This window comes from Sebastes umbrosus, chromosome 5 (assembly GCF_015220745.1).
Source record: "Sebastes umbrosus isolate fSebUmb1 chromosome 5, fSebUmb1.pri, whole genome shotgun sequence".
Classification (NCBI taxonomy): domain Eukaryota; kingdom Metazoa; phylum Chordata; class Actinopteri; order Perciformes; family Sebastidae; genus Sebastes; species Sebastes umbrosus.
This window is the reverse complement of record NC_051273.1, coordinates 32075293-32089478: the sequence shown is the minus strand read 5'-3', so window position 1 is coordinate 32089478 and position 14186 is coordinate 32075293. Positions and strand designations below refer to the sequence as shown.

The window sequence follows — 14186 nt, the reverse complement described above, 5'->3', positions numbered from 1 at the left end:
GCACTGACATCCCTGCAGTCCTCTGACTGAAGGGCAAAAGACACAATAGCTTGATGTGCAGGATTTTAATGATCAAAGCCTATGGAAAGTTCTGGGGTTCCATATAAGGGGATTCAATTTGGCTCTCCTTTCAATCATTGGAAGATTGGGAATTTTGCAATTTATCAAACGATACTAACGACAATATAGATGACCTCACGCCCAGAACTGCACCTGATTTGACTGTTATCCGGCCATTAAATGTGCGTCATCGGTTGCTATACGCACCATCAACATATTCTCATCCCAACTTGTCATAAACTGACGCTTTGTCAGACCCCTCGGCGTCACTTTTCGCTTGCAGTAAAGACGTGCTTAATTTTGTGAATAAAACAAAAACATTTGCTCAAGTTCAGGCAACAAAACCACTTTGATTGAGAACAGACTGGCACCATAGATGTGGGTCAGTAGGGGCTTACTATGCCTACTATGTTGTAAAAGTGAAAGCAAAACTTACAGGCAACGCCTTCTAACAAGTTGTAAAACTGAATGAAACGTTACGTTTCTCACACAAACAAAACTACAAAAAAAAGTTTAGGCAATAAAAACACTTAGAGAAAAACATTGTGTTTTGGCGTAAAATAACTTCATTTCCAAAGTGAAAATGAAACTTAACGCTAGTGAACACAAGGACAACTACACGTTGCTGGTTTCACATGGGATCCGGACCCATGCATCCCATCCATCACCTCCACCTGAAATGTAGTCTCAACCTGTCTATACTACAGCGCCTGACTTCCGTTTCTGCTCCTGTCATAATTTCTACCACCATGTGAATAGATGATAAAACCTACTATTGGGTGTAGCAGGGCCCTACTGAACAACATCTATGGGGCTTATAACCACAGATAACACCGAAGTCTAATCGGTTGAGAATTATTATTTCAGTTTATGATGCTTGTGTGCTGTCAGTCCTAAGCTTAGGGGCTGACATAAAATGTTCTTGATGGAACCATTACTTCCATTAGTAGTTATTGAGTCCCAAATTTATGGTGAAAAGTGTACGACTTTTGAGAGATAAGTTGCAGGATGAGTTGCCTCAATGTAGTTGTCGATATCAATGTCATTGAAACAATCATCCAGCAGCCCTTAAACTAAATGCAGCTTAATCTTATGTCATTTTGGCTGCCATGAACATGACAGGAGGGAAACTCTTTATGATAGATTTGGGGATGCCTTTACCTGGAGTTAAGCTCGACTTTCTCTGCATCCCAGCGACCCTGAAGCTGCATGGCCTCTTTCAGCTTGTCCTTCAGCTGCCTCTCCAGTGCTGACGTCTCCACACCACTAGAGGTGCTCTCCTGTGTTACTCTGGCCTCTAAGTCCATGCAGGCAACATGCAGCTGCCGGCCGGCAGCGACACACTCCCCGCGCATATCAGACAGAGTCCTGTTCAACAGAATAATGTCTATCAAAATTTACAGAATGTATCATAGGGTAAAGAAACATAACGTGCTGTTTTTGTTCATACAGTTGTGAGCTATTAGTCAAACTAAAAAAACTGTCTCTTTGTATTTGTAAGAGGGTGGATGTCTGTAGCGGTTAAGCTCTGGGATCAGGGCTCACTTTGAAGTGTCTTCAGTTGAAATTACAGTACTGTACAGCTGTCTATGAGCTGAGCAATCATTATTAAAGCAAATTACTCTTCAGTAGTGCTCACAGTGGTTCAACATGTCTTATAGGACTCAAGCTTTGTCCTGATGGATGATTTCAACAGCGAGGCTAGACACCTTAAGCCAACTGTCCCCCCAGTGAGGAAACAATGAGCAGGGGGACTGGCGACCTTGTTGACCTGTTCCACTTTGATCCCTGGCTGAGAGAGATGGATTGCGGTTGCAGTCGTGAGTGTGAGACACAAGAGAGGCGGGGGTTCCTGTGGAATCCGGAGTCGCTAGAGGGATTCTGGCAGCGCGCCACGCTCACCTGTCAGTGAAAGCCCTTAGCTGGGTGAAAGTGCTCCGCAGGGAAGCAGCCTGGCGCCACAGCGCTCTGACACGAGCCTGTTCACGACTCAGCCGGGAGGCGCACGTCTGCAGAGAGAAGCAGGCAACAAGAGGGACTAGAGATTGGAGGGTGGGTGGTAGGGGTTGCTTATAGAAAATGATGGCACCCATCATTTTATTGTGATCCCAAACAGATGCAATACTGGAACTCCTGGGCTCACACTGGCACACATACAAAATAATTGGATTTCCCTGAATCAACAGATGTAGCCCATTTACAGCACGAACGCCAGATTGTTTGCACAAAATTTTCCTCCCCCTCAGCAGTTGGAATGTTTTCACAGGAAACAACAACTCAAAAATCATAGCAATGAAATGAACAGGGAATGAGAATGAATTGACAAAACTGGCCATGAATGGAATTCCTACCCCATGTGAACTCAACAGGAGTTTAATTGCACAATCTCTGTGCAGAAAAAGGGATGAACTTGAGCTTTCCCTGTTGCTTTTCTGACTCAAGCAACTTCATTTTCTATGGGTTTTCTCTCACCTCTTGCTCTCTGCGCAGACGGGTATCACACAAGTCGACGTCTTCGCGGGCCTTCCACAAGCTCTCTGTTAGCCCCTGGCTGACAGCGCCCGCCTGCTCCAGTTGTTCCCGCAGCAGAGAGTTGACTTGGCTGAGGCTGGCACACCTGGAAATAAGAACAGAGCCCATTTGGCTTTTCTCCCCTGACGAACGACTGTCACAACGCCCTCCTATAACCTTTCCACAGCACCCAAACTCATCATCGTCATCCATATAGCCAGCATACCACTCTTAACATCTGTAGCCTTTAGATCCACCCTTGCCAACCACACTTACTGGGTGAACATGTGAGACAGTTTTATAACGTCTGTGTCAACTTAGATTTAATATCAACCAGATCTGCTAGTAGAGTCATTTACCAAAATGTTTACATCATTCTCACACTAAACACGCACCCTGTTACAGTAAAGCATGCCACATCGCTACGTTCGGTTATCTGTCTGAGAGGAAGCCAAGCCCATGTTTGCATGTATGGGATGATAATGATGGGTGTTTAAAGGGAGACGCAGTAATCCCGATAATAAGCGAAAACATAGTGGCGGTTGTAGACTTAATCTCTACATTGCACTTACATTACAAAGTGCTAGAAGGGATAGAGCTCGGTAACTCTGCAGAGAGTGATATTTTAGGCAGTAAAAATTGTCAGGTCTCTGCCATGGGCATTTCAAATAAAGTTCCATAACTATATAAATCATAGGGCATTAAAAGCTGGCCTCAGCTGCAGAGGTTGGCCCACACTTAATGTGAAGCCTCATTAAAATGCTTTGGAGAAGCGAGCCAACATAGTCCCACTAATTTTCTCTGACAAATTGGATACTGAGATTATCTGCCAAGGGCAGGTTCTGCCTTCTCCCTGCAGCAGGGGCAGGGGAAAACAGCAGGAGACCTCAAGGAACTGCTGGGAATATCTCTGGTCCGCACATTTCTCAGAAATATTTCGGCTTTCTCAACAAGAAACAGAGAAATAAAAAGCAAATTCTAACAGGTTTATCCGAGAATTTACTGCTCAAAGTCTGCATCCAAATAGCGACTCCCTGCTGCTGTAGATGATTTCTGCATTCCAGACACTTTTTCTAAAAACTCCCAAATATGTATTACTTACGAGTACAGAAGCTGTACGAGGTTTCTCTATTGGCTGGAGAAGCTGGCTACCTGCACCGCATGGTGCCCATCACTCACCTCTTCTGCTCCTCCTCCAGCTGAGCGCACTTATTCTGGAGAGCCATGTTGAGATCCTGCTCAGTCCGCTGATGACGCTGGGCAGAGTCCAGGTGGGCCTGCAGCTGAACACACACACCACCACCACCACCACCACCGTCACCACTACTGGCATCCTGATAACACTTCAGTATATGGTAGCAGTAGTACATTAGCAGTTTACTAATATTTATAAAGCAACATAATTACAGTGGAAATCTGCTAATTCATTTTCTCTGTGGACACCGCTCAGCCAAGAATAATATTTGGATGAATTAAATATGTTTAAATAAAAGCACAAATCTTAATCACAACATGAAAGGTACACTACACAAGTTTACTTTTAGTTATTCATGATTCCTTTACTGCCATAGACTGTATATAAGAAGTGCACGTGGTAACCGTGACATCACCCATTGGTTTGTGGACTACGGTTTGAAGCTTCAAGTCCGGCATTTTGGCCGTTGTGTCAGAAAGGTAACCTGCAAATTGCAAAAACTTGCAGAAACTCTCGTGAGACTTGCTGCCCAACAACCTATCCGAATCTTAACCATTCAAGGTCAATGCTTAAGCTTAACTATTAAAGGTCAATGCCTAATCCTTACCATTTCGTGAGAATTTCGCAATTCGCACAATTTGCATGTTACCGTCTAGCCACGACCCATTTTGGCAGTCGCCATCTTGGTTTTTGGCCGTCCCTATCTTGTTTTTTTTGCAACCAGAAGTGACATGAGAGGGTAAAGCTAAGTACAACCGAACGAAAGACATTTATAGGTGACCAAAAAGTTACAACTAACTTTCATGAACTGAAAACACACTGTGAAAGGGTTCAAGTTCTAAGACGAAAACACGGACAAGTAGTGACCTTTCAATCACAATGTAGCCACGCCCTAAAGTATACCCTACTTTATGGCTTATTTGAGTCTAAATGGGACCATAATTTACTAAATGAACATCATGCTGTATTCAAGAAGAATTGAAACTAGCGATTGAGACCATAAACTCATGTTTACAATGTTTACTGAGGAAATAAATTATGGGTAATTTTCTCATGGACTTCTATACAATCAGACTTCGTTTTGCAACCAGAAGAGTCGCCCCCTGCTGGCTATTAGAAAGAATACAAGTTTAAGGCACTACTGCATTGTCTTCACTTTTCAGACCCGGAGTTCCCACTGTTCTCATGTCTAAATTAATTATAACTAGTTGAACAAAAATGTTTGCTCCCATTGAACAAGCATGAGCTTAACACTTTAACATTGTTTTGAATATTAGTGTAAATACTGTAACATATCGACGTTGTGATAATGCTGACTGGCCTCTAGAGGACCCTAGCAGACCCTTTAGACTTTGGACTTGAAGATTTATATCTAAGCAATACTGATTCTAGAAGGTGATGCTATACAGTCTAGACATACCAACAATCTCATCTTCTCAGACTCCGAGGTCTTCTCCAGCACCTGCTCTTCTAGCTCCCCACACCTCTTCTTGTACTGAAGAACCTTGTATAAAACAAACAGAAGGTGCACAGTTGAGCCAAAGGAACTTCATGTAACAATTTCTGAATTGTGAGGTCCATTTATTCACACAGTCACCTTGGTCTGAAGCTTCTGAACAAGTTGGGCTTGCCTCTGCTGGGCCTCCTGGTATACCTGCAGTTTTTGCCTGTAAGCTCTCTCCTTGTTCTGCAGTTGCAGGGATCCTAGGGATACGCTGTCCTGGTCTGAGTCCACTGCTGACTGCAGCATCAGCATCTGATCGAGCTGGATGGAGTGGTAACAAGTTTGACAATGTGACAGGATATTGCACATTACAATACAGAGTATATAGATGCACTCTGCACTGAGTGACCGACTGCAATAAATCCTTACAAAGCTTCTTGTATTCTGTTCTACTGACAGTGTGTCATAGCGGTGTGCTATGGTCATTTTTGCAGCTGTTGAGGTGTTGTAGTACTGGGCTGCATTATACTGAACTCTAGATCCATCGCACCATTCACAAGGATTTATTACACACCAAATGTGTTGCATTGTATTATATTATATGGGTGTACTTAAAGGGACAGTGTGTAGGATTTGGCGACATCTAGTGGTGTGGTGGCAGACGCAACCAACTGAGTACCCCTTCACTCGCTGCTCCCTTTCCAAGACTGCGGTAACGTGAGCCACCGAGTGCAAAACCGCGGTAACGCCATTCGCCTCGCTCAGAGGTCATCCTTACCATAATAACACTACTTTAGGAGCAACGGAAGTCAGACGCCGGCTGGTGGTACCACGGTTTTGCACTCTGCGGCTCACATTACTCCAATTTCACAAGCTTGTCAGAGAACTACAGTGGCCTTCAGGTAACGTAAAAACGCAAAAGCCAGTTTTTGGTTTGTCCATTCTGGGCTACTGTAGAAACATGGCGGTGCAACATGGCAGACTCCCTGAAGAGGACCCACTCAGTATGTAGATATAAAGGGCTCATTCTAAGCTAACGAAAACACAACGATTCTTAGTTTTAGGTAATCATAAACTAATTTAGGCGGCTGAAGCTCAGTGGGTTGAGCAGGTCGTCACTTAACCACAAGGTTGGCGGTTCCCTGAACCCCAGATTGCTCCTTATGATGGGTTAAATGCAGAGGTCAAATTTCATGTACTGTATGTACCTATATATGATGATTGTAATAAAGTTTTTTAAGTTTAACAAAAACATAATTATGAATATTATATTCCATTTCTGATAATAGATCCCAGAAATGTTACACACTGTTCCTTTAACAAACTGGTAACTGAGTCTATCTCATCCTTAATTATCTGGATATACCATCTGATTATATGGTTGGACTATGTTTGCATTCAGACAAGTCATTTAGCAGATTTCAACAGTTCACTATGGGTTGTGTTTGAGAAAAAATAAAGTTAATGAACGGGAGCTTTGCTCGATGGATTTTTGAGGTATTCTATTAATGCATGTTTATGCCAAAAAGAACCTCTTACAATACAGCACTCTTGATTGGTCATTACTATCATCACATGATACAATGATATCAATACTGATGAGATTAAATATGTGCGTAGTATTTTCCCCACAGGGATAGAAACCCTGTAAAGGTCAACATGTAATTGACTAGACCAATCTAGAGACCCATAGTGTTAATTCAGCATGAGGACTGGATCAACAGCGGCTAGATTTAAAGATGAGCAGATGAGAGGTTACAGTATTAATGTCAGTTTATGGAACATCCAAATACAGTGCTGTATGTTTGTATATCGGTGTTAATGCATGATGTCCGTATCTGTCGACTGCATCTAAAAACAAAGATACACAAACACACTGGTCTTTCTCCTTGTGGAATCTCATATCCTCATATCTGAAATCCAAATGTCCTGTAACCTCTCAACCTCACACAACCTAAACTCCCCCTGCACCACCCACTCTCTATCCTGGTGCCAGACACCCTGTCCTCACTAATACAAACCACATGGCCCTAGAGCACTACAACACACTGCGTGCCTCCAGCTGCCCTTGCCGACTTCTCATTTAAAAAGAGAGGAAGAGAGTGAGAGCGAGGGAGGGAGCCCCCTCCCCTGCAACACACTCCAAACCACCATCCAAGCCCTTCAAATCAACCCTGCGACCCACTCCCTCCCACCTCTCCTCTGTACCTCATCTCTTCTCTGGGTGCTTAATCTCTCCAGCAGGCTCCAGGAGAGCCAAGACAATAGTCTCACTGTTCACCACTGGACCCAGCCACTTTGCCACCATTATTAACACATTTTCAAATGCCCTTTTCAGATTTTTATACTACAAACTACACTAACGGCCATCATGCACTTGGCTCTGTGCTTTTGGTGTTTTTCTGTGAGCACCCGGAGAGCACAAAAGCTTCTTTTACTGCCCGTTGTTGAGGTGACAGCTTTAGGGACTGAGAAGGGAGGAACAACATGGGCGGAGTGTTTGAAACGCACACAACTGCAACAGCTGTGTTTAAAGGGACTCCTGGAAACAGCTGTGTGTGGAGCTTTGGTGATTATGCATCTTTTCAAGTATTTTGGCACAACTATAGCAATAACACTGACTTGCTAACAAGCATGTACTTTATAAATACACCTTGAATACATGGCCATAGCACACATGGTTTATTACAGCACATGAGCACAATCTGCAGTTGGAACCGTATAGAGAGCTCTAATGCTGTTATAACTTCAGGGAAAGGGACCACAGTACAACTGGGACCATACTGTACTACATCAATGTAAGTAATGAAAACACACCAAAACTAAATCAAACTCAACCTCATGAGAAGAAACTCATAAATAAAAAAGGCTCAGTTATTTCCACATATTTGCCCCCAGAGGAAGCATAGTCAACACAATGGCACACATGAACCCATTTGGGTGCATTGGTGCAAAACTGACTATGTTTACATGCACACTAATATTCCACTGTTATTCCAAATACGGGTCATGTAAACAGCATATTCAGTTGGGATATTCTGAATTAGGCCTTATTACGAATGGAGCCTTTTCTGATTAAGACGTGGGAGATTCCGATATTATTCAGGTTTTAGGAGCTTTCTTTGGACATGTATACAGCGCATATGGAATATGCGTCTTACTTGGGGTTTTTATGGCAGTTTGCAACACATGGCCTCTTGCCTGTTTACGGCCAGCTCTGTGCGTTGTACACAAACCAACTAGCCGACAGTTTGCAGAGACGCATGCCAAAAAGAAAAGCCCACATTTCTGGCCGGAAGGAGAAACACACCTACTTTTAAAAACACTATGAAAGACTTGGATATCAACAGGTTTTTGGAATTGCGCAAATATCACAATGCCGACCTTTTCAAAAAGGAGGGTTGAAGAAATGAAAGAAGGAGGCTGTGTTCACGCGGTCAAACAAGTCCGCCACAGTAGCACAGTAGAGTAGTGTCGTGTGTAAACACTAATGCATCCTGATGCGTCCCAGACAAGGACGTAATATCAAAATACATCATCACAGCCATGGCTCTCTTTTTGTTCCTCCTTTTTCTCATCTCCAGTTGGTTCTCAAATCATGTAAGCTGGCTTTGTCCACGACGTCTGAAAATTTCGAAAAGCCCATAGAGATATATTGGTTATGTCATTTATATGGACATGAATATGTATCTTTAGTTTGCCTGGAACACGCCAAGAAATAGACCCAGTCTGTATTGTTTTGATTTCTTCTTCTCCTTCTTTTAATTTCCAGCAGACTAGGCATGGGAAGTGCATTGCTGCCTCCCGCCGTTTAAAAACAACAACACATTCGGTCTTTGCAAACGGAAATAATGGACATGTTTATTTGCATATAGAGCAGGGAAGTGAAATCCCATCACAAGTGGTCACTCGAGACGAGACGCACGTGGAGACGCATTCTAATGCCAGGTGTGAACTGAAGTACTTAAAGCTGTCCACTTGTGATCGGATCACCCAAGACGCATGTTAATGAACAGTGTGAACAGGGCCTTTGACCACTGGAGTCCCTGTTTTGTTTGTACTGCACACATGCACAAGGTTGTACACGCGCCCGCACGGTCACCCGAGGTGGGCGGTGCAACACACTGTCCTGCCGCCTGTTTCACGCTGCTTCGGTGATCAGCTGCCGGCGGTAACATGCAGAGAGGTGTAGCAATGCACCAACAAGGGCAATGTAGAAGACTGCTAGCTAGTAAACAAGGATGTAAATAATCCAGGATTTGAAATATTTTTTAAAAATTGGCTTCGTAAATGTTTCATGAGGAAGGAAGTACATTCAACCTCCCTAGAGCTGCAAGGTCATGCAAATATTGCAGTGCACTGTATATGGGCAAATTGTGACATATGTTATCCTATATGTATTTGTCCATATGGACAAATACATATAGGATAACATATGTATATATGTATATATGCATATATACATATATACATATATATATATATATATATATGTATATATATATATGTGTGTATTTCAGTTCCATCCCTGCTGTAGACTACGCCCTCCCTACCTTGCTATGCACTCAGTGACCAGGTGTCCCTGGCAACTCCTCAAGGTCCCCGCCCTGCCCTGTTGAGGAGGGTTGTTTGCACTTTGTCATGCATAGCTGCAGTGTGTGGGCTTCTCGCCAGCGCCTCGCCCCTGCCTGCTCCGCACACTACAGAGGGGACGCCTTTTTATTGTTTCTCCCCAGTCAGCTGTAAAGCAGGAGGCCGGAGGCTGCTCTGGATTAGCCATGCTCCGTGCAGGAAGCTCCCAAGAGGGTGCCATAACAATCTGTTGTGGAGACCCCCACCTTCACTGAACTCCCCTACATCACCAACTACTCCCTTGCTCTGCTTGCATCATTTAATCTCATCACCCTCATCTTCGAGTTAGTTTGAACTCATTGTTCTTTCCCAACACACCCATCCATCGGTGACTGTAAAAAGGCAAAAGAGAGGCGAGTAATCCCAGTCCTCCATCTGCCCTAACTCTGGGGCTTACAGGGCTTACTGGGGGCCCAGAAGTGTGCTCGCTGAACACCCTCGCTATTTACGATCGGCCTCAGAGTACAGCCCCCTAAAATGGGCTGAGCCCAATCCCAATGTAGCCCGACTCTTTGAGGTCATCTACTGGCATTTTGCAATAATGTTCAAGATGGTAAATGAACGTGCATTTATAGAGAGCCTTTTTAGTACTCAAAGCGCTTTACACTACATATCAACATTCACACACAAATTAATACACTGACGGCAGGGGCTGCCATTCAAGGTGCCAACCTGCCCATCAGGATCTGATCTAAATACTCATTCACACACCAATGGCACAGCCTTCGGGAGCAATTTGGGGTTCAGTATCTTGCCCAAGAACACTTCAACATGAGGACACAAGGTTCCGGAGATTGAACCTGCTCTATCTCCTGAGCCACAGCCGCCTGCAATACATACTGTATATGAAAACAACTTTTTGTCATGGTATGTTTTATGCCTCCATATGGTTGCTATGCCTCCTTCTCTTTTTTACTTCCAAGTATCCGTGTCTTGAGCCCTGCTTATGTTTCCAAAGTAAAAGACTTTTCAGCCTCTTAAAATGTGCTTTGAATTAGCGTTTTATATTTCTTGATATTTATGATTTGTGCCACTCCTTGTATTGTCTCTTTTGATAAATATTTCAAACAACATCAAGGGATAATCTTGCTTTGATTCATCTGCCAACAAGCAACAAGAGAATCATTTTCAAGGCCCTTGCGGAGGCTTTGGTGTTCGGGCCAAAACTTGCTGCCTTGCTCATGTGGTAGATCACAATCCAATCCATTTCAGTTACCAAGTTGTGATTACAATATTCTCTCACTGACCTAATGTCACAACATTTGGCAATCTGATAACTCACCAGTTTATCTAATGCTTTTTTTTAATGTCTTGGAATTTGCTATGCATTTCTGAAGTCAATTCTCTCCTCTCTTACTGTATAACAGAGATGCTTTTCCAGGCATATCCAGCAACTAGTCCACATCTTCAGTCCTATCTTGGACTAACCCAAAGCGAAATCTGGCCATGAGTGCAGAGTCCAGCCAGCATGTGAAGGGTTACAGCTGCAATCGTTTTCCCTGGCTTGGCCTGGGCTCAGAGGCTTAATAAAGGGAATTAATGGAGTGCACTATCTGTCAGATTCCTAAACACAGCTGGAGCGGATGTCCATCGCCCCCAAGCTGCCCAAAAAACGTACTCTCCTACTTCAACAACATACCCGTTCCCCCCTTCCCCTCGCATTACCCCCTGAGTGCTGCTGACTCTGTGAAAGAGCCCCAGCTGATTGTGAAAGCTGTTTATGTATCATCGCTGACCGTAATTACACAATGTGGGATAACAAACAGGGAGAATGGAAGCGAGGAGGAGGAGGAGGGAGCTGCTGTGAGTGTGTTACTATGGAGTGAACCTTCTGGATACGGGTTGACAGCTGCTGTGATGGCATACAGAGATACAAGTGATCTGTGTAAATACGGCCAAACTAATAATACACACTGTGTACTCACAAGCATGTGACTGGCCTTGCAGCACTTAACACAATGCCCCCCGGCAAGGACAACGCTGTACTAAAACTATATATACATATACAACTCAGTCAGTTCAAGACTTCACTTCTGATTAGATACTCTTGACATGTGAAAAAGAACTGAAAAGTGTGCTTAATGTTTGACTTTAAAGTCAGGTAACATGAGTAGCCCAATGTCAAATGTTGAAAGGGTTTAATGGAATACTTTCATCAAAAATTCAGGGCCGGGATGGGCTTTTAAGAATATTTTCTCTGGGGAAGGCAATTAATTTTTACAATTTCGTGATAGTTCAGAGAGTCAGACTTTTTGGCAGCGTTCCATTGAAACTGCAGCCTAAATGAATGGGTTTGTGCCAGCAGGAAAAACAAACTGGAACAGAGGGGGGTAACAGGGTAAAAGGGGACAGTAACACAATCCCTAAAAACAGACTTTATCTGCTCCGACTGTGTTTGACGGGGTTCTTATGCGGAGACCCAGGGGATTCAAGATTTCAGAGGGCACTGGCAAACGGCAGTTGGTGTCAGAAATCATTCAGCAAGAGTTTATCTTTATCCAACTGACTGCCACACTGCGGTATTGTGCGGCCACTCGCTAAGTGTTCAGGCAGTCGGGTATAGATGTCTATGTCTGAGAAAATGCACACTGGCGGGGCTCCAAAAGCAACACAGAGGGTTCAGAATTCACCCCAACATGTTCTAAAAACCTCCCGAGGCCATCCAGCTCACAAACTGGGTCAAGGTTTATCCTGGTTCACGTGCAATTTTCTGGGGTCATCAGAGATCAGAGTGACTTAACAGAGACACAGAGGAAGGCTTTCAGAGTCCAGGTGTGACTTCACCAGTGTTGCGTTAACGGTCTTCTGTCAGGTCAAAGAGACTCAAGGAAAGCTGGGAAAAACGGGGATTTGGGATAATTACGTATGTTTCTCAACTGTCACACATTCAGCGGTGGGCCTGCTTCAGCTGACATTCTGACACTGAGAGTACGATGGATTTCAGAAAGAAACTTTTGGTAGTTGGGCAGCATATTTAGTATCATCTTCCCAGAATATATCTCAAAAGAGGCAACCTTGTTTCAGACTGAAAAAACAAAATGCTATAAAGGAATGGTAAACATTTTGGGAAGTACGATCCGATCCGATCCGATACAATACGTACGGTATGATACGATACGATACGATACGATAAGATACGATACGATACGGTACAATACAATACAATACGATACGTACGGTATGATATGATTCGATACGATATGGTCGGGTACGATACAGTACGATACGATACGATACGATACGTACGGTATGATACGATACGATACGATACGTACGGTACGATACGATACGATACGATATGATACGATACGATACAATACGATACAATACGATACGTACGGTATGATATGATTCAATACTATACGATACGGCAGGGTACGATACGGTACGATACGGTAGGATACGATACGATATGATACGTACGGTATGATACGATACGATAGGACAGACTACAGATGAGACAATAGAATACATAACCATCTCAAGACAGTTCAAAACAAGGGGATAGCACAGCACCGTAATAATTAGTGTGAACATCAACATCAATGTGACTGCATGACATCAACATCAACATATTCATGGACAACAACATTACCACGATCCACAGTACAACCACCAACCTAGTCATCAACATCAGATCATCATCATCATCATAAACAGTAACAGTTAGCGACAATGCTAATTAAAAAACTTCACAGCAGCAGGTACAAATAACTTCCTGAATCGCTCTGAAGGGCACCTGGGTATAACAAGGCTATTGCTAAAAGAGCACCTCAGCTCGCTAAAACTCTCTCTCTCTTGAGCTTCCTACCCTTCCATTTCTTCAAGGTCACATCTAACTAGTCAGGGGTCAAAGCCGATAATGGATCCTGCCTTCCTGATCAATATCAAATATGCCTATTCGCTCTCTTGACAATAGTTAGATGAGGAGATTGAGCTACCGCCAGCAGTTGGTTAGCCTAGCTTAGCACAATGACCGGAAATGGGGGAAACAGCTAGCCTGGCTCTGCCCAAAGTTTAAAAAAAAAAATCCACCAGCATCACTTCTAAAGCTCACTCATCAACACGTTATATCATGTTTGTTTAATCCGTATAAAAACTGAAGTGTAAAAATGACTAATGTTACAGGGGTTTACATGCAGCAGCGGGATTATTTCTTGGCCGAAAGAAGTGACTTCCTGGAGTCTTATACTGGCACCGTTGCAAGCAATCAGTGGCGACTCCATCGTCACCAAATCTCCTGGAAAATGACTAAAGCCACAACAATATGGTAATCTTGCTGGAGAAATCAAAGCCCATGGAGAGATAACCCCCTCCTGCTGCTGGCTTTAAAGTTGGCTTTGG

General features: G+C 43.5%; 1 protein-coding gene across 1 annotated transcript in view; it reads right to left on the bottom strand.

Annotated features, from left to right (window-relative positions):
• Positions 1-14186, bottom strand: part of crocc2 (ciliary rootlet coiled-coil, rootletin family member 2) — a 46139-nt gene that overhangs the window by 25797 nt on the left and 6156 nt on the right. The window contains 6 exon segments of the mRNA XM_037770276.1: positions 1222-1428; positions 1963-2069; positions 2533-2677; positions 3751-3854; positions 5187-5270; positions 5364-5531. Coding sequence (XP_037626204.1) covers positions 1222-1428; positions 1963-2069; positions 2533-2677; positions 3751-3854; positions 5187-5270; positions 5364-5531 — 815 coding nt within the window.